This window comes from Monodon monoceros, unplaced genomic scaffold (assembly GCF_005190385.1).
Source record: "Monodon monoceros isolate NGI ecotype Baffin Bay Population unplaced genomic scaffold, NGI_Narwhal_1 Super_Scaffold_18, whole genome shotgun sequence".
Taxonomy (NCBI): Eukaryota; Metazoa; Chordata; class Mammalia; order Artiodactyla; family Monodontidae; genus Monodon; species Monodon monoceros.
In genome coordinates this window covers 155,765,158-155,785,414 of record NW_021703774.1, presented here as the reverse complement: position 1 = coordinate 155,785,414, position 20,257 = coordinate 155,765,158, and the positions used below count along the sequence as shown (strand labels likewise).

At 48.6% G+C, this 20,257-nt stretch overlaps 1 protein-coding gene across 5 annotated transcripts; it reads left to right on the top strand.

The window, feature by feature from the left end:
• The first annotated feature begins 622 nt into the window (after positions 1–622).
• Positions 623–18,849, top strand: TMEM39B (transmembrane protein 39B). 5 transcript variants are annotated; one of them, XM_029230115.1, is made up of 9 exons: positions 623–1,033; positions 2,989–3,115; positions 3,627–3,846; positions 4,461–4,544; positions 4,864–5,018; positions 11,987–12,323; positions 13,235–13,422; positions 16,741–16,861; positions 18,377–18,832. In XM_029230115.1, the coding sequence occupies exons 1-9, from the start codon at positions 931–933 to the stop codon at positions 18,617–18,619; spliced, it is 1,578 nt and encodes a 525-aa protein (XP_029085948.1). In that variant the 5' UTR covers positions 623–930; the 3' UTR covers positions 18,620–18,832. The 5 variants fall into 5 exon arrangements, with proteins under 5 accessions (XP_029085948.1, XP_029085950.1, XP_029085949.1 ...); XM_029230117.1 differs by lacking the exon at positions 623–1,033 and adding an exon at positions 1,190–1,335 and having other exon boundaries at positions 18,377–18,849; XM_029230116.1 differs by lacking the exon at positions 623–1,033 and adding an exon at positions 1,304–1,335 and having other exon boundaries at positions 1,985–3,115.
• The last annotated feature ends 1,408 nt before the right edge of the window (positions 18,850–20,257 follow it).

Below are 20,257 nucleotides of genomic sequence, written 5' to 3'. Positions count from 1 at the left end.
AAAGCCACAGGTCCATTCCTTCTCATGTCTGACTCTCATGTCTATTCCATTCCAAGCCACACTGGCCTCCTTGCTGTTTCTTAAACACACCAGGCATGCTTGTACCTGAGGGCCCTTCCAATGACTTTTCCCCTCTACCTGGACTGCCCCCTTTCTCCAGATATCTGCAGCACTGACTCACTCATTTCCTTCAAGTGTTTGTTCAAAAGTCACCTTCTCAATGAAGCCTATTGACTACCCTGTTTAAAATTGCAACCTCCCATCCCCCTTTCCTGTTTTCCTCCACAGTAATCATTCCCTTCTAACATACTGCAGAATTTACTAATTTTTTTTATCCATCTCCTCCCATTTAACTGTAAGCTCTGTGAGTATCTATTAATTAAATATCTACTAAATCATTTAATTAACTGACTTGTTGTCTATTATGTGCCAAAGACTGTGCTAAGTAACGGAGGTACCAGACGATTGAGACATCTTATAGGTCTTATGAGGGAAGAAATCATAACGGTTACTAGTAGCAGCTCATTTATCGAGTGCTTCCTCTGTGTTAAGTGCTTGCCATATATCATAATAGTAATGACAGCGAACATTAATTACAACAGACTCTGAAAAAAACAAAAATAGACTCTGTTCTACATGCATTATTTCACCTTATAGGCCACCAAGGCCTATAAGGTGAATATTACCAGTAAAGAGCAAGAAACAGGATTTCAAGTCTTGGAACTGGCAGAATCAGGAATTGAACTAAGGTGGTGGAAGACGGATAGGGTCAGATGTGATAAATAATTAGGACTTAGGGTCAGCAATACTAGGTGGAAGATTGGATGTGGGGGTAGAAGGAAATGGAGAAATAACTCCCAGGTTTTGATTGGGGTGGACCTAAGAGCAATAAGGCCAAAGGGAAAAGATGAAAGCCCAACTTGGGACGCGATGAGTTTGAGGCGCCGGAGGAACACTCACGGATGCAGGAACCGAGAGGCTATTCCGGCCCCCTCCCTCGGCCCTGAAGTGGTGCTGGGAGAAGGCACGCAAGGTAAGAGAAGGAGGTGGGTTCCCCTCCCTCTCGGGCTTTTCAGCAGCATCTGCAGGAAACGCGTGGGGGACCGCGAGACAAAGAGCGCGCGGGACTGCCTTGGTCCGAGCGGCCCCTTTAAGAAGCGCGCCCCCAGCTTCTAGCCCGCCTTGTATGCAAATTTAGCGGTGAGGCGGGAGCGCGCAGCTGATACCAGGGGACTGGGCTGCGGCGGTTAGTCCTCTCCCGGCCGCCGTCGCCTCCGACATATTGCCCGCTGGAGCTGCGGCGGCGAAGCGGAGAGCGCCGGGGGGAGGAGATGGGTGAGCGGCGCGGGTCCAACTCGGCCCGGGAACGGGCGGGCTCGGGGGTTAGGACGGCCAAGCTGCTAATTGCTCCCCCACGCGGACAGGATCCCGGCGAGGGGAGGGGGAGGGGATGTGGGCGTAGAGGGACCCCGCCCCCTCCTGTCGTTTAGCGGGTGGGGCTTCTGTTGTGGGGGCGGGACATCGGAGCGGTGGGAGGGGCTTCCAAATGCGGAGGCTCCCTGGGGGCTTTGGTGGGGACCCAGTCTTCTGGGCTAGAGTGGGCCGAGGCTTAACGGCGGGCGTGGCCTTAGTGCTAAGGGCGGAGCTCCTGAGCTGTAGGCCCCGGTGCAGGGGCAAACTTTCTGGGCAGTAGGGGCTTTGTACTGGCGAGGTGGGCCTGGAAGGAGACCTTCCAGAAGAAGGGAGCCCACTGTGGAGCCAGGCAGAGAGAGCTTTTATTGGCTTGTGGGCGGGTTTTATGAGCTGACAATTGTGTGTAGGCGGGGCTTCTGGGTTGAGGGGCTTTATGTGGGTGCAGAGCTTCTAAACAGAGGAGAGTGGGTGTGGGCAGAGCATCTGGACTGAGGGTGCCTGTGTGGGGTTTTCTAAGCCAGGTACAGTAGTGCATGAACAGAGCTTTGGGGCTGGGGGCTGTTTGGGGCAGAGCTCCCGGGCAAGAACTTTTCCGAGACGTGTGGGAAAAACTTACAGGCTGAGAAGCTAGGGCAAGGGGTGTGAGTGCGTGGAGGCTGCTCTGCTGCCATGAGGAGGTATGAACAAGGCTATAACTTTGACTGGGACTGGGATGGTGCCTTGGAGCTTTGTGCAGGACTTTTGTGCAGGGTGATGCCTGGGAGCTTGGGCTAGACTACTAAGCCTAGAAAAAGAGGTTGCAGGTCCAAGTTTTGGGTTCACAACCACACCATTCTCCCTTGACACTGTGCTCAGGCCCTGGGTCCTGACTGTGAGAGTCCAGGATGCCCACTGAGCTGGATCTTGGGTCCTGGAGAAAAAACTTCAAGGGTGCCCATAACTGTAAACCTACAGGGAGTTGTAGTATCTGAAAGGAGCAGTGTACCCCAGCGCTAAGAGCGCAGGACCCAGACCCCCAGACTACCTGTGACACAATGTAAACTGAGTTTACCAATCTGTGGAACCTTTCCGGATTCATTCCCTCATCAACAGTTATTGAGCACTTACTTCATGCTGGGCACTGTGGTAGGAGGAGGGGATACAACAGTGAAAAGGACAGATCAGGATAGTGACCTCACTGGCCTTCCATTCCAGTGGGAAAGATAGACAGTAAATATGTTAACAAATGAATAGGATGAAGAGTGAATTGTGAAAAAATATAGAAATAAGATAGAGAGTTATGGGGGCAGATACTTACAAAATGGCAGGGAATGGCTCTCCAGAGAGTACAGCAAGTGCAGAAGGTAGCAATAAGCTTGGTTTGCTCAAAGAGAGAAAGGCCAGGCTGGCTGAAGCATGGGGGCGAGGCAGGGAATGGTAGGAGATAAGTTGGAAGAGGTGGGCAGGGGCCAGATCATGGATCTCTGTAACTGAGTGACAAAATGAGACAGCAGGTAACTGGCAGCCAGTATCATTGCTGTTATGCTTGATATATGCCCTCTGGCTTGAGGATCTACCTTATGTCGAGCCCTGCAGGAGGACGAAGAGGTCCCAACAGGACATCCTACTGTCGAAATCCACTCTGTGAGCCAGGATCCTCTGGGGGCTCAGGTGGGGGCCACACTTCCAGCGCATCAGTCACCAGTGTCCGTTCCCGCACCAGGTAAACTACTTTCTGTCTCTTGTGCCTCACCGTGGGCTCTCAGGAGTGATCTGGACAAAGCTCTCCCTGACTGGGCTCTAGGGTGTGATACCCTAGATGCCAGATGGGAGCTTAAAGGGTGGGGAGCAGCAGAAAAGTCCCAGAGGGTGGTCAGTGGGACAGATGCAGTGGGACATAGTGTAATAAACCCGAAGGCCTGGATTCCAGTTACAGTTCTGCTTCTGATTTGCTGGTGGCTTGGACAAGTTGTCTCCCCTCTCTGGGCCTCCTTTTCTTTATCTGTAAAATGGACCTAATAATTCTTTCCTTCCTGGGGAATGTTGGAAAGACTGAATCAGCTTATGAATAGGAAAAGGCTCTGTCATCTCCTTTGTCTGACAGGCAGGATTAGGAGGACTCCATCCCTGCCCTGAGCTGCTTTTCTGGTCCTGCTTCGCAATCCTGTGCCCCAGAAGTGCTTCTTGGTAGGGTTCTCAGGTCAGCTCCTGACGTTGTTCCCTCACACCCCCAGGAGCAGTTCTGGGACGGGCCTCTCCAGCCCCCCACTGGCCACCCAGACGGTCGTGCCCCTGCAGCACTGCAAGATCCCCGAGCTGCCAGTCCAGGCCAGCATTCTGTTTGAGTTGCAGCTCTTCTTCTGCCAGCTCATAGCCCTCTTCGTCCACTACATCAACATCTACAAGACAGTGTGGTGGTATCCGCCCTCCCACCCGCCCTCCCACACCTCCCTGGTAGGTGCCCAGCTAGGACCCGCTGTGTGTGTGTGTGTGTGTGTGTGTGTGTGTGTGTGTGTGTGTGAGTGAGTGACATGTTTGGTTTTAGTTTAGCATAGCTTACGCAGAACCCTGTGTGTTTGGCCTCATGCTGGGCATGAGAGGTATAAAAAGAACAGGAAACTGATGATTCCTGAGCGCTCACCCCTAGTGTGCTCAGCACCACACTACACAGTGTAATGGTAGCAGAGATGAATCTGACTCAGATTTTGTCTAAAGGAGCACAGAGTCTTAAGTCCTGTGGGGGAGGTGAGTCACAGGCATACATGGCTATTTCAAGGAGAGGAAAGAGCTCTGTGCAGAAGGAGAGGTGCAGGGGCAGGGGCATGGGTGATCAGAGCAAGAGGGCTCACACACCACTCTCTTGTCTCCAGGGACTGTCCCACTTTCCTCCTCTGGGTCCTGTTCTACTCCTCTAGGTATTTTCCTGGTCTGACTCAGCTGGAGGCCTATGAAGGTCAGAGAGTGGGGACAGTCCTGATGGAAAGGACTGGGCAGGGGGAGGTGGGTATGCGAAAAGCCCGTACATGGGCAGGGGGCCCACGTGACCCCCAGCCTCTGCCCCCTGACAGAATTTCCACCTGATCGACTTCAACTTGCTGATGGTGACCACCATTGTTCTGGGCCGCCGCTTCATTGGGTCCATCGTGAAGGAGGTGATTGGGTCCCAGAGGCTGGCTGGGGAACTCTGGGACTCCCCTTTACCCATGGGGGTACCAAGGAGGTGTGCCCAGCCCTTCAACCCTGAGGCATTTCCTTGGGGCTCCCTTTGAACTTGGTTGAAGAGTATTACATCCCATCGGCTCTTGGAGTTTCCTGGGCGTCGAGGGAAAGGATTCACCTTGCCAGGTTCTGCCCAGCCTGCTGCCCCACGTTTCCCCGGGCGGGACCACGGGCCATGTTGGGTGGGATTTGGGCACAGCCCCCATGACCTCCATCCAAGGCCCCATCCCGTCCTATCTCGCCCTGACCCAGGCTTCTCAGAGGGGGAAGGTCTCCCTCTTTCGTTCCATCATGCTGTTCCTCACCCGCTTCACCGTTCTCACGGCAACAGGCTGGAGTCTGTGCCGCTCCCTCATCCACCTCTTCAGGACCTACTCCTTCCTGAACCTCCTGTTCCTCTGCTATCCGTGAGTACCCCTCACTCCACCCCCTCACTGCCCAGCACCTGTTCCTGACCTCTGCCCTGAGTGTGGTTGGGCACTGGGCCCCCGTACCCAGTAGACTCACAGGCAGGCAGCAACAGTACCCTCTCACATTGTCTGACAATGTCGTCCTGAGATCAGGACGATTAGCTTTCTTTTGCAGGAGCAGAAACTGAGACGGCAGGCATAATTTCCCCAAGGTGCCCTCAAGGGGGAGGTCAGAAGGGGACTCAGATCTGAGTGTATATCCCACAGCTCCTGAGGGGGTATGCACGGGCTTCATCTTCCTCTCTCTTCCTTTCCTCTCTCTCTGGTTCTTTCTCTTTCTCTTGTCTCTTTGCATATCTTAGTGTTTATGTAGTCTCTCGGTGCCTCCCCCAGGTATGTATGCTTGCAAGCACCTGGGTGCACGCATGTTTCTGTGTGGGTGTCTGTGCATGAAGCGTGTGTGTGTGTGTGTGTGTGTGTGTGTGTATCTTCACATGCATATCTGTATGTCTGTCTGTGTGTCCTCTTTGCTCACTCACTTCCTCCGTCTTGCCAGAACCCAGATTGTTGAGGATGGAAAGATAGTGTCTGGGAGGAGCACAGGCCTGCCCCTTTCTGGACTAGAATTGGGGAGAGCTTTGGCAAGATGTCCACTCTGGCTGTTTCTGGGGCAGGCTGCTGGCGGCCTGGGCATTAACAGTCATTTCCCAACCCCTGGGCTTTCTGAGTCATGAACTTCCTCAGGCTGGGTCACCTCTGTTCCCTGGGAAGCTTCAGAACTGGACACTCGTCTCTCCCCTGCGTGATCAAAAGGTCACTGTCATGGTAGGAGCCAAATCACACTTGCTTTAGTTACAACTAGTTTTTAATTATAAGAGTGATACATGTGTCACGTAACAATATTAAACTTTACAGAAGCTTTTAACATAGTAAATGAAGTCCCACATAATCTCAGTCCTCCAGAAAACCATTATCTTGCAGCATGTCCTTCTAAATTTTTTCTGTGCAAGTACCCACACATATACATTTTTTAAAAACAGAAAAATAGGGTTAATCTCTATGCATGATAATGTATAATTTATTACACATTCACATAGTCATATAACTTGGATATTTTCCCATGGCAGTATATATGGGTCTGCCTCAGTTGTTTAAATGGCCTCATAATATTCCATTGAATAGACTTTTCACAATTTGTTTTGTTTGTCTTCTGTTGGTGGGCTTTTGAGTTGTTTCTAGCTTTTCCCTATTGGAAACAATGAGGCAGGGAACATTCTTTTGCATACATCTTTGCACACTTGTCCAAAATTTCTGTACAACAGATTCCCAGAAGTAGAATTATTGCACCAAAAGGTATGTTTTACATTTTTGATAGATATCAACAAATGGCCCTCCAAGATTGTACTGATTAGAAGTGTCAACAGTTGCCTTAATTTGACACTTTCTGGTGACTACTCAGACGTCACCCAGTGTTCATATTTTGCTTTATTTTATATTATTTAATCTTTAAATTTTTATTAATATAAGACATGTATATCATAAAAAAATCAAATTCAATAGTGCTAAAAAACTTGATGATGGGAATTCTCTGGTGGTCCAATGGTTAGGACTTCGTGCTTTCACTGCTGAGGGTGCGGGTTCGATCCCTAGTCAGGGATCTAAGATCCCACGAGGTGTGGTGTGGCCAAAAGAAAAAAAAAAAGCTTATGATGAGAAACAGCGTTTAACCCCACCCTCCAGATTTTTAGTCCCACTTCTCAAAAGCAACCTCTTTTACTGTTTCTGGTTTTAAGTGTTCTCTGAGTTACCTCCGTAATTTTAATATCCTTATGCTTTTGTTTATTTCTTTACACATTTATTTATTGATTTTATAATTGGGTAATAGGTTCACATCATTAAAACTGAAAAACAGATAAAAGAGCGTAGAATGAAAAATTCTTCCCTTGACTCCTGTCTCCCAGCTACCCAGTTTCCCTTCCACTCTTAGAAGGAAGGGAACCTAACCACCACGAGGTAACCGCCATGCTTCTGGTTTCTTGTATATCCTGGAAATGAATGTTCTGTGCATATACAAGCATACCACACACACACACACACACACACACACACACACACACACGTGCACACGCACACATGCACATATACATTGATTCCCTGCATTGACAGATGAAGATTTACTTCACCTTCCATCCGTACTGTTCCTAGTGTTTGATAATTGTTATTATTTTTAATTTTCTGTTGGGCCTCTTTTTCAATAATATGAGTATGCCTGTGTGTTTTTTTTTTTTTTTTTTTTGCGGTACGTGGGCCTCTCACTGCTGTGGCCTCTCCCGTTGCGGAGCACAGGCTCCAGACGCGCAGGCTCAGCGGCCATGGCTCACGGGCCCAGCTGCTCCGCGGCATGTGGGATCTTCCCAGACCGGGGCACGAACCCGTGTCCTCTGCATCGGCAGGCGGACTCTCAGCCACTGCGCCACCAGGGAAGCCCTATGCCTGTGTTTTTTATTCCATCAACAATAGTCAGTGTCTTAATCCCTTTTATGTAAGAACATAATATTAGGAGCCCTGTCCATTGGCTTTTCCTCCCCTCTTCCTTCTATCACTTCCTGGCAGCTGTACTCTTATATTGTCATGCTTGACATTCACATTCTCCTATATAGCCACATTTAAGTCTTCCATTCTTTGTCTAAGGCTAATTCTAAAAATTAAAAACCAATAAGTGGCCTTGATATTATTGTGAGTATGAAAATATTATTCACTGCAGGACCAAGTAGTGTGTGTAGATGATATTCCTTCTCTATATTTACTGAATTATAATCTTGGGCCTCTTAAAATAAGAATGTTCCTAGTGTCAAGGTCAGATGGTTTCTCTTTTCTTATATTCCATCAATTGCTTAAAACCATGCCACATTTTAGTTTGCTTCATATTTAGATTGTAACTTTCTTATATAGCTTTTTATTTTTCTTGGAGTTTCTAATTGCCTTTCTTTTTTCTTGTTGACAAAAGAATGATGGGCCTTCAACATATCCTCAAGTTTATCCAGCCTGTCAGTCATACTACCTGTTGCCTGGAGTCCATTTTTCCCTCCAGAGACATCCCTCCTGGAGCCCTCCATCCTCCTGCTCCAGTCTGGAGTGGTTGCTCTTTAAGCCTGCTATACAGCTCTCAGCCTGGGACTTCCTTTCCTGCCCTCCTGGGTTGGATCCACTGTTTCTTGGATCCTGTGTCTTCTTCTTTCTTGGTTTTCTCCTTTATTTTGCTGGAGTGCATTATGAGGTAATTTTCTTAACAAGGGGTATATGGGAGGTATATACAGTCTTAGTCCTTGCATGTCTGAAAATGTCTTTATTCTGCCCTCATACTTGATTGATGGTTCGGCCAAATGTCGATTTCTAAGTTCAAATTCATATTCTCTCAGAATTTTGAAGATGTTGCTCCATTGTGTCTAGCATCCAGTGTTTCTAATGAGAAGTCTGATGCTAGTTTGATTCCAGTTACTTTGTGGATGACTTGTTTTTTCCTTTCTGAAAGCTTTTGGGAGCATTCTGTTTGTCTTTTGATTATTTGAAATTTCACAAGAATGTGTCTGATATGGAACTTTTGTCATTCATCTTATCAGTACTCTAGGACTTTTTTAACCTGGAGATTTGTGTATTTCTTCAGGTCAGGGAAATTTTCTTCTATTATTTCTTTGATAATGTCTTCCCTTCCATTTTTTCTGTTCTCTCTGGGACTTCTCTGCGTCGGATGGTAGACCTCATAGATTGGTCATCTGTTTCTCTTATATTTTCCCTGATATTTTTCATCTTTCTTCCTCTCCCTCCATCCCTCCCTCCCCTCTTTCTTTCTCTCTCTGACTCTGTCTCTCTCTTTCTCTATCTATCTTTTTCTCTTTCTTTTTACTTTATCTTTAGGGGAATTTTCTCAACTTCATCTTCCAGCTTTTTTATTGAGATTTTTTTCAGCAATCATATTTTTCATCTCTAAGTCCTCTTTCTGGATTTCTGATTGTTCTTTTCTCATAGCATTCTGTTCTTGTTTTAAAGATCTCTTACGTTCCCTCAATTTTTTCTTTCCACTGGGTCAATTTTTCTGTTTCATGCTGCTAGTTTTCTAAGTGTAGTTAGTTTCTTTGGTTGTCTGTTTACATTTAAGAGTGGAGGACTGAGTGGCTTGGAATGCACTTTCTCTCCCTCTGCCATTGTATACGTGAATGGGAGGTTTGACTGGGAATTCTAAGTATGTGGGCAGGGCACACTGACTGGTAGACTTTGCTTTAGGAAGAGTGAGGGAGGTGCTAATTGTCAAGCTGTGGGCACCCATAGACCAGAAAGGGGAGGGGGGTATTACTCTAGGGTGCCCCCATTAGAGACCTCAGTTCTCCTCAGTTTATTCAGTTTCTTTAGAGAAGAATCTTTCAGGGCAGATTGTGTCAGGTTTGTAGGAGAATAAAGGGAGTGACTCATAAATGAATACAGATCTGTGATTAATCCCATTTGTTCAGCCCTGCTTCTCACTTCTACCCTCTATCAAATGTGCCCACTTCAAGCCAGTCTCTCTTGGGTCACTCTGGGCAGATAAGCTCCTACCCCCATTGTAACCCTCTCATGGCACATTCTAGACCTACGCTATCCAGTTTAGTAACTTCTAGCTGCCTATTGTTATTAAACATTTGAAATAGGCTAGTTTTAACTGAAATGTGCTGTTAGTGTAAAACGTACACTGGATTCTGAAGACTTAGTACAAAAAAAGAAAGTAAAATATCTCATTCATAAATAATGATTATATATTGAAACGATAATATTTTGTCTATACTGGGTTAAGTAAAATAGAGTATTAAAATTAATTTCTCCTTTTTTTTAATGCGGCTACTAGAAAATTTTAAATTACGTGTGTGACTCATATTTCTATTGGACTGCGCTACTCTAGATGATGACCTCCTCATCTGTCAACATGTTTCCATCTGCAGATGGAAATTTGTCAGAATCACTTATGTACTGATAACCCTCACTCCCATTCTCTTTGCTGTTGTGGATTTATTTTCTACTTTTATTTATTTACTTTCTACATTGATACTGTCACATCTAGGATGGAGAGGATGAAAGAGGATCTGCCATCTTGCATGTGAAGTTGTTTCTAACTTGTGACCTGTCAGAGCAGCTACTCGCTGTTATCAAATAATTTAATTGTATCGGCAGTCCTTCTTAGTGGGAAAGCCAAGAAGATTCTTAAGTACTTTTCCTTAAGGTTGAGTCTGAAGCCCTTGTATGTTCGTGTAGGTGCCCCACGCCCTCATTCCCACCAAGTGCCCTGAAGAGTGTTTTGGGAATCCCATTTCAGTGTTCTTTTCTGTCCCACAGAATCATTGACCTCTTTCTTTTCTAAACAAAATTGTATTGATCTACTTTAGGCCAGACACCATGCTGGGCATTGTTGCAAAGATTAAAAGAGAGTATGTATAAAAACACTAGCATAATGCCTGACTGAGCATAGAGAATCAGTACAGGTAGGTAACTTAAGGCAAGTTAAGGAAACTGAGGCTCTTAGAGATTATATAACTTGCCCTAAATCACAGCATTAGTAAGTGGCAGAGCTGGGATTTTAATCCTAGCCTATTTGACCCCAAAGGTTATGCTCTTGACCAGAATTCTCTAAGGTATCTTACTTGAACCTTACCCTAGGAGAAGTGGAAGCATTCCCATTCTGTAGGCCAGAAAGCAAAAACCCAAAGAGGCTAATTATATGAGTGCCCAAGAACACTCACATATCCCTTCCTGGAAGTTCAGAATAAAGAAAGAGAACATTACTATAGATAAGAAAATGTAGCATTCTCACTGGGTCTGGCTCCTGGCAGCAGCTCAGGGACCCTCCTGGAGCTACGTCTGAGGGCCTGGGGAAATTGAGAGGCCCTAAGCTAAAACAAGGAATGCCTGTCAAGAGCACCTATCATGACGTTCCATGTACTGTGCTTGGCACTTACCCACTTTAATGATCTACTCTTCTGGGCTATGGGTCTGTCTAGTTTTCTCCTTAAATGATATCAGCCACACACTCTATCTCTTAACTAATTAGCTCCAGCCCTGACCTAGGGGTACTCCTCAGGGGAAGTGGTTTGTACTGTTCAAGGGCCCATTTCAGTGCCTGGCACATAATAGACACACAATAAATATTGTTCCTGAGCTGTCCTCCTGTGCAAGCTAAAGAGCTGCCCCCATGTGCGCCCATGACAATGTCTACCTCTCCTTTGTGGTACCATGTATATTTTCTTTTCTTTTCTTGTTTTTTAACATCTTTATTGGGGTATAATTGCTTTACAATGGTGTGTTTGTTTCTGCTTTATAACAAAGTGAATCAGTTATACACATACATATGTTCCCATATCTCTTCCCCATGTATATTTTCAATTAATGAATTACTTGGTAGTATTTGCTGAGTATCTGTCTTGATCACCGGTGCCAGACAGTTCTGGATTTGAATCCCAGCTCTATTACTTCCTTACTAGTTGTGGGAGCTTTCGGAATCCACTCCACCTGTCTGAGTCAAAGCTTCCTCAGCTGAAAAGGGCACAAACTAACAGTACCTAACACAGAGTTAAGAGAAACAAAAGAAGAGAATGCATGTAAAGCACTTAGTACAGTATCTGGAGCACTGGTTGTGCCCAGTGAATGTGGACTGTTAAGATTACTGCTAGGCAGCAATAGTCTGTGAGGGCCGGGACTCGTGTCTTGCTTCCTACTGTATACCTGCCGCTCAGCACAATGCTTGGCACACACTTAGTGCTAATACATGGGTTGAATGACTGATCATTGGCTGGGAGGCTGGATGGCTAGAGGGACCGGTAGAGTCTCCCCTCTGAACAGCCAGGAGAGCTAAAGCCCAGGAGGAAAGAAGATTCCCTTGGTGGTTAAGAGTTGGGATCCTGGCCCTTGGGCAGGCCTGCCCTCACCACTGTCTTCCCCAGCAGGTTTGGGATGTACATTCCGTTCCTGCAGCTGAACTGTGACCTCCGCAAGACAAACCTCTTCAGCCACATGGCCTCCATGGGTCCCCGGGAGGCGGTCAGTGGCCTGGCACGGAGCCGGGACTACCTGCTGACACTGCGGGAGACGTGGAAGCAGCACACGCGGCAGCTGTACGGCCCGGACGCCATGCCCACCCACGCCTGCTGCCTGTCGCCCAGCCTCATCCGCAGTGAGGTGGAGTTCCTCAAGATGGACTTCAACTGGCGCATGAAGGAGGTGCTGGTCAGCTCCATGCTGAGCGCCTATTACGTGGCCTTTGTGCCTGTTTGGTTCGTGAAGGTGCGTAGCTTGACCCAGGGAGGAAAGGGGCCTCACCCTGCTGCCTGCCCCCCAGGAGCCCTCTTGCTCGCATAAATAACTCTGCTGCTCTTGATGAGATTCCCATATGTGCTCTTGAGGGCCAGAGTGACTCCTGCCTTCATTTTAGAGTGGAAAAAACAAGGCTCGCTGAATGGACGTGGCCCGCACGAGGTCACCCAGCCAGCAAGGGGGACATGGCATTGTTGTTTGTAATACTTGGTAACGGAAGGCGGTGACTTGGTGTTTCAGTGTGGCGGTTTTGGCACAGGCACGTCACAGTGTCCTGCTTTGTCATTAAGTTCGAAAGGCAGGACTCATCCAGATCTGAGGGACTCCAAAGGCCTGTGCTCTCTCTCTGGCTTGTATGGCCATGTGGGAAGGTACCTCCCCAGCTGGCTTGACACATTTCTCTGAGGATGGGCTGCACTGAATGATTGGGGGTTGAGAGGACTTCGTGTCCGTTGGGCACCTACAACCTGCTAGAGCTTTGATGAGTATTATAATCCTCCTCACGCCTCTCAGAGGTGGTTACTCATATTATCCTCATTTAACAGATGAGGAAGCTAGCCCAGAGAAGTGAAATGACTTGCCCAAGGTCACATAGTGACTAAGCAGCAGAGGCAAGATTTGAACTCATTTCTGTTGAACCCCAGAGCCTGTTCTCTGGCTCAGAGTGGGAAGAATTTTTCTTTGTAGAAAACTGAGTAGTGGGCATAGGGTTTAAGCCCATGATTAAGCCACCTTTGTTAGGTGTTCAGTCCTTCGTCTCAGGCCACCCCGAGGTCTCTCTAGGGCTGTCTTGATCTCCGAGACAGATGGAATCAGGGATGGGGGAGGGAGTGAGGCCATTATGGGTGTCCAAGGTCTCACCCACCTCCCGCTGCCCCCAGAACACACATTACTATGACAAGCGCTGGTCCTGCGAGCTCTTCCTGCTGGTGTCCATCAGCACCTCGGTGATCCTCATGCAGCACCTGCTGCCTGCCAGCTACTGCGACCTGCTGCATAAGGCCGCTGCCCACCTGGGCTGCTGGCAGAAGGTGGACCCAGCACTGTGCTCCAATGTACTGCAGCACCCGTGAGTCTGCCCTTCTCTGCTCGACCCCGGCCCCCCCGGTCAGTGTCTGGAGTCACTCACCTCCCTGCTCATCAACTCATTCATTCGATCAGCAAATAGTTATTGAGCATGTCTTGTATGCTAGGCCTTGTGGCCAGAGTGGGATATGGCAGGGCCCAGGAAGGACATGTCTCCTGTCCTTGGGTAACTTGCAGTGTCTTGAAGATGGGAGGAAGGCAGGTGGTAAATTCATAGACTCATTGACTTTCTCATTCACTGACTCAGGTACTTGCTCATTGGCTGATTTGCTCATGCATTCACTCATTGCTTCCCTCCTTCCACTCACTCATCCATCCAGTCATTGGCTAATCTACTCTTTCAGCAAGCATTTACTTCTACCTAAGCTGTCCCAGGCCTGGTGCTGTGTATTGGACAAAGGAGCTTGGACTTTGACCTATAGGCAGAGGGGAGCTATGGAGGGTTTTGAACAGTGGAGGGACCCATTCCAAGGTGTGCCTTAGAAACATCCGTCTGGTAACAGGGTATGGTGCTGTGTTAGTTGATGACATACCCTGGCCAGGGAAGAAAAGCCACAGGGAGGAAATGGCTAAGATGAGACCCCTTGAGGAGTTACAGTCTGGTGCGGGTGATAGCCGTGTACACAAAGAACTAGGATGAGTGGGGTGAAGAAGGCCCAGCTGCAGGATGGCATTGCACTCAGAGCAGAGGCAGAAGACACCCTGCTCAGGAGCCCTGAGGGGCTGGACTGTCCTCCCCTCAGCCTGACCCATCCTTCCTGGTGCCTAGCATTTCTACAGCCCTTCATCACCGTCTTTTTACCCCGGTTATGCTAATTTTCCTGCCTGTATTCCCCCATTAGACTGGAAGCTCCTCAAGGCTGGGACCATCTCTGAATCACATCTGAGTCTTGGGCCCAGCACAAGGCCCAGCCGAGAAGAGGCCCCTAGGACAGGTTTGTAGAGGTAGGCCCACAGAGATGCGAAGGGAGGCCGCAGAGGCCAAGCCTCCTGATGTTGGCCCTCCATGCCAGTCAGGGTCCCTCTCAGGCTCTGTCCAGGTGGTCCAGAGAGTGGATGGATATTGCCAAATGGGCTGAAGTGGGGCTTGGCTTAGCCTAAGGCTCTGAGGGGAGGGGGGAGTAGAAAGAGAGTACATGGCTGAATATGAGGATAAACCTGCCCATGGCTCACCATGGTCCTCAGGTAAGATCCAGGCTCCTTCACGTGGCTTCCCGTGATGAACTGACTCCTACCAGCCTTTCTGCTCCGTCTCTTCCCATGCCCCAACTCACACTCTGCTCTAGCCAGACCCAGCCTCTTCGGATCCTCCAATTCTGTATGTTCTTTTTTTTTTTTTGCTGCATTGGGTCTTCGTTGCTACGCAGGGGCTTTCTCTAGTTGTGGCGAGCGGGGGCTACTCTTTGTTGTGGTGCTCGGGCTTCCCGTTACAGTGGTTTCTCTTGTTGTGGAGCATGGGCTCTAAGCACACAGGCTTCAGTAGTTGTGGCTCGCGGGCTCTAGCGTGCAGGCACAGTAGTTGTGGTGCATGGGCTCAGTAGTTGTGGCGCATGGGCTCAGTAGTTGTGGCGCACGGCCTTAGCTGCTCCACGGCATGTGGGATCTTCCCGGCCCAGGGATCGAACCCGTGTCCCCTGCATTGACAGGCGGATTCTTAACCACTGCGCCACCAGGGACGTCCCTGTATGTACTTTTGTATGCAGGCTTTTGCCTATGATGCATGTTTTGCGTGGAGTGACCTTTCCAATTTTCTTTTCCTGTTTAATTCCTATTCATCCTTTAGCACTTTGCGTCCTCCAGGAACACTTTCCTGACCACCCAGGATAGGTTCAGTGTCCCTGCCCTGCCTGTGCTCCTCCTCTGCTGTGTTTGCTTAGTTACTTGCCTGTCATTCCAAGACTAAAGCTCCTGGAGGTCAGGGTCCTTGTCTGTCAAGCGCTCGGCCATCTCCTCACTCCTGGCAAATGCCTGGCTTGTGATAGGTCCAACAGCAAATTTTTTGTGTTTTTTGTATGTGAGCTTTTTTTAAGGTAGAATTTCCATACAGTGAAATTCACAGATCTTGAAGTGTACAATTCCTTGAGTTTTGATAAAGACATACATACCCATGTAACCCTTCCCCCATCAAGATACAGAACATTTCCAGCCCCTCAGAAAATTTCCTTATGGCCCTTCCCAATGACCCCCTCCCCCTGGCAACCATCTTTTCATTTCATTTCACCATAGGTTAGTTTTGCCTATTCTACAGCTTCATGTAAATTAAATCATACAGTAGACATTCTTCTTGGGTCCAGCTTCTTTCATTCAGCATATTGTTTGTGAGGTTCATCCATGTTGTTGCATATGACATGGTAACTGTTTTTTAAATGAAGGAATCGACAGGACAGGAGCATGAGATTGAGCTTCTTGTGGACAGTTATTCTCAGTCCTCTGGCCCAGGACCCTTAGATTTCCTGGGAGATCTCAAAGAACAATGGAAGAGAATTCACTGGTCCCACAACCTTATTCACATGCTCTCTGGGGCGCCTCTGTGCCAGGCCTTGTGGCACGCTCCGAGGACACAGAAATGAACTGGACACCATCCCTTCCCTTCAGTGCTCCCAGACTAGTGAGGGATACAGGGAAATAAATAAGTGACAACACATTGGGGAAAGTGGACCGGTAGCAGGAGATTCAGGGAGCATTTAAAAGATGCTGAACTCTGTGGGATAAGGCATCTGGAAGAGCAGCCCAGCTGGAGCGAGCACCTTATGAAGAGACAGGAGCAGTCAGGTGTGCTGGAGGAACTAGAGGCAGTTCTGGGTGGCTTGAGCAGGCGCTATGTGGTGGGGGTCATGGAAGGCCACACTGGGACTCGGAGGCCGTAACACATTGTTGGGGACTTGACTCCAGGGGCACCGGAAAGCCTTCAAAGGGTTTTGAGGAGAGACTAGTCAGGCTTGGCTTGGTGTTTCACAAAGACCACTCGGGCAGCTGTGTGGTGGACTGCTGGGAGGCTAGAGGTGAGACTGATGGGAGGCTAGATGAATAAAATGACCCCAGGGAGGGAAAAGGGTTTTCTTGAAATCCCTCAGAGACATGAATGTCAGCCCTAAACCTTCCGACTCCCAGTGCAGTGAATTTCTTACAGTTCTTACCCATTTTACAGAAAAGGCAACTAAGACCCAGAAAAGGAAAGTCATTGTGTCTAAGTGATAGAAATGGGAGTAGAGCCCTGGTGGTCACCCCATGCCCAGTCTTCTCACATCCCCTTGTGTGGGTGAGCTGGGCATAAGGGGGTTTTGTCGGGCTGTGCCTCCAGGTGGACTGAAGAATGCATGTGGCCACAGGGCGTGCTGGTGAAGCACAGCAAGAACGTCTACAAAGCAGTGGGCCACTACAACGTGGCCATCCCCTCCGATGTCTCCCACTTCCGGTTCCACGTGAGTCTCCTCCCCTGGGAAGGAGGGGTGGGGCCTGATCTAGAGGGCAGGAGGATCAGCTGGGCAGGAAGGTGATGTCATAGCAAGAGGCGGCTATTTTCGGTATTTCCCAAATCCAAAAGAAGACAATGCACGTGTGCAGCCCAAGGACAGCCATACAAATGATCCCTTCATAACTGTAGCTCACTTGGTACCAGATCTTTGAAAACATTGGGTGGAGGTAGAAAAGATGATACAACAAAAGGAGGGGTTGTTGGTGGTGAAAATAATTACACTCGTCATTCCTTACTGTGTGCCAGGCACTGTGGTAAACACTTCCCATGCACCCTCCCATTCAGTCTTCACCAGAACCTTGTGTATGAAAGAAATACCAGGGCTGTCCTGGTTTTCAGGTACTGAAATCAGCTTAGAGAGTTTAACTTGTTCCAAGGGTGCCTTACTGGGAAACTTGGGAACTAATGGTAATGGCTCATGGACTCAGTACAATGGAAAGGGCTGCTCAAAATCATCTGGGCTGGTGGTTTCCATTTTATTTACTTATTTTACTGTCAAAATCCTTTTTTCCAACTCAGTCAAACTGAAGTTCAGTATATAGGACTTCATGGCGCTGCTCTGTTTGAAAGGGTTGGAACTCCCCTCTCTTCCTGCTTACCACTGTGGTAGCCCCTAAAAGACCTCCTGGAACCTGGGGCTCTGAGGAACACAGTTTGAGAAATCATTGATCTGGGCTAACCTCTTCTTTTCCCAGTAGAGAAACCTGAGGTTCAGACAGGGAAGGGACTTGCCCAAGGTCCTGCAGCCTGTCAGGTGCAGAGCTGAGCCTGGCGTGCTGGTCTCTCGGACTCCTGTTTCCTGGCACTTCTCCTGCCATCCTATAATCAGCTCTTGAGGTTTAGGTACCTTGGCCCCTGCAGAATCAAGATCCCTGGACATCGATCATTCTTTTAAACTGACCAGAAAAATTTTCTTAGTCTCTACACTCTACCTTGCCCTGTAGACACCAGGTAAGAGTGATGTGTCTCCGTGTCCCCTGGAAGCTTCCGGCCTAGCGGGGGATGCTACACATGAAATAGTAAATGACTCAGGCTGTAGAGTCTATAATAACTTTCCATGCCTCTGTCATAAGATTCTACTTTGTTCAGGCCTGACAGTACCCAGGAAGTCACATATAATAAGGTGTTGGTTTTCGACCAGCAAAAGTTTGAGAGAACAAGCAGGACTTCTCAAGAAAAGCTTCTGGGAGGAGGTGGAGTTGATCCGGATCTTTTTTTTGTTTTTTTTTGATCCGGATCTTAAACAGCTTCTGTGGGACGCAGTAGTCTTGACAGAAGGAACACCACAAACAAAGGCAGAGAGATGGCAAGGTCCACACCCAACCCTACGAAGTCTTCCTCCCCACCCAAGTCTGCATGGGGCCCAAGAGCTTGACCCCTTCACTGGCCTACCCAGAACCCCCTTCCAAGAGGCAGGTTTCTGGAGCCCACTTTGAGTCCATGCCTACTCTTTCCTGGGCAGTTCTTTTTCAGCAAACCCCTGCGGATCCTCAACATCCTTTTGCTGCTGGAGGGCGCTGTCATCGTCTACCAGCTGTACTCCTTAATGTCCTCTGATAAGTGGCACCAGACCATCTCACTGGCACTCATCCTCTTCAGCAACTACTACGCCTTCTTCAAGCTGCTGCGAGACCGCCTGGTATTGGGCAAGGCCTACTCGTACTCGGTCAACCCCCAGAGGGACCTAGACCACCGGTTCTCCTGAGCCCCAGGGCGACCCAGGGACAGCATCCAGGCTTCAGCCAGGGGCTCCCTGGGAAGCGGCTGTTGGGGAGGGATGGGTGGGGGGCAAAAAAAAAAAAAAAAAAACAGACAAAAAAAATCCACCAGAGCTTTGTATTTTTGTTACATACTGTTTTTCTTTGATAATTGATGTGATTATGAGGAGAAAAAAAAAGTCCTATTTTTATACTCCCAATAAGCCTGTGTCCTGTATTTCTTTCTCCTTTTCTTGCCTGTCAGGCAGAGAGCAGAGGTGTGGGATTCTTGGCCAGGACACCCCATGTGTGGCTTCTGGGGCCCCTGTGAGCTCTGCCTTCTCCGGTGGAGAAAAGATGAGACACCCGAGGTCACCGTAGCATGGTAGCTGCTGCTGGCTGAATGCTCGCTGTGTGCCAGAGGCTGCTCTACGTGTATGACAGGCCTTGTCTTAATCCAGTTTTTATGACAACCCTAGGAGGTAGGTGCTGTCACTCCTATAGATGAAAACAGGAGCTCAGGGAGCTATCTATCATGACTTGCCCAAGGTAACACAGCTAGGAAGTGGTAGTGCTGGGTCCCAAAACCCTCTGAAAGATAACACTACTATCCCAGCAGAATGTGATGTACTGATTCCCAGCACGCAGTCACTGAGACCCTGCTCTGTGTCAGATGCCGAGGTACATGGTGAAGATGCCAAGACACAGAAGCAAACAAGTCACTACACTGGGAGGGGTATAACAGTTACAAGGTACAGAATAGCACAGGGGAGAGAACATTTAATGCTCTCTGGACTTCTTGGAGGAGGGGATAGTCTGAGTTGTATCGGCCACTTCCTAGGTGGACAAGAGGGGGTAAAGGCGCTTCAAGCCGAGCAGTAGCATTCTGGGGTATTTGGAGAAGGTAAGCAGAAAGTGGTTCCTAGAGCAAGAAAGATAAGGAAAGTTGGGGGGAGATGGGCTGGATCTGGAAAGGTCTGCAGGGACTGGATCAGGGGGGACCCATGGCTCTAGGCTAGGGAGGGTGTGTGAGCAAGGCCAAGGGCTTGTATGGAAACAAAGCCACTTGGAAGGCCACCTGGCTCCTGTGGAGCATAGGATGGAGGGCTCAGGGGCTGGCAGGAGAGGAGACATGGTCATAGCCATTCATCTAGTCTGCCCGTGTCCCCTGAGCCCTTGTTTGGCTACAAGTTATGCAGATGCTCCAATGGTGGTGTACAGGAGGCAGACACTGCAGCAAATGTTTGTGGTACCTCTGCTGAGGCAGGCATTGTGCCAGGCACTGGGACAGAAACAAAGATGAGGAAGATACTGTCCCTTCATAGACAACCAGGAGAGAGAGACACCTTGTGGACAACCTAGATTGCCAGTTGCTGAGGAAAATGTGTGTCCAGGGCACCGGGGAGCAGAAAGGACAGATAGTCTGACTCTGTCTGGAAAGACAGGCTTTTTCAAGAAGGTGAAAATTGTATTCGGTCTTGAAAGTGAGTAGTTCACCTCATAGTCAAGGGGGAAGGGAGGGCATTGTGTTCCAAGCAGAGGAAAGAGCATATGCAAAGGCACAAAAGAAGATAGGAGCATATTTGGGGGAATGTGGTTCCCCAAATATGGATGGAGCCTGGGTTGCCTGGCAGAGAGTAGCCCAA

Bases quoted from the DNA above. Each gene is read 5' to 3' on its own strand.
- TMEM39B (XM_029230115.1), top strand. From the start codon at position 931: ATGAGTTTGAGGCGCCGGAGGAACACTCACGGATGCAGGAACCGAGAG. The intron at 1,034-2,988 runs GTAAGAGAAGGA...CGAGCCCTGCAG, and splicing joins GCTGGGAGAAGGCACGCAAG to GAGGACGAAGAGGTCCCAAC. The intron at 13,423-16,740 runs GTGAGTCTGCCC...CTGTGCCTCCAG, and splicing joins TCCAATGTACTGCAGCACCC to GTGGACTGAAGAATGCATGT.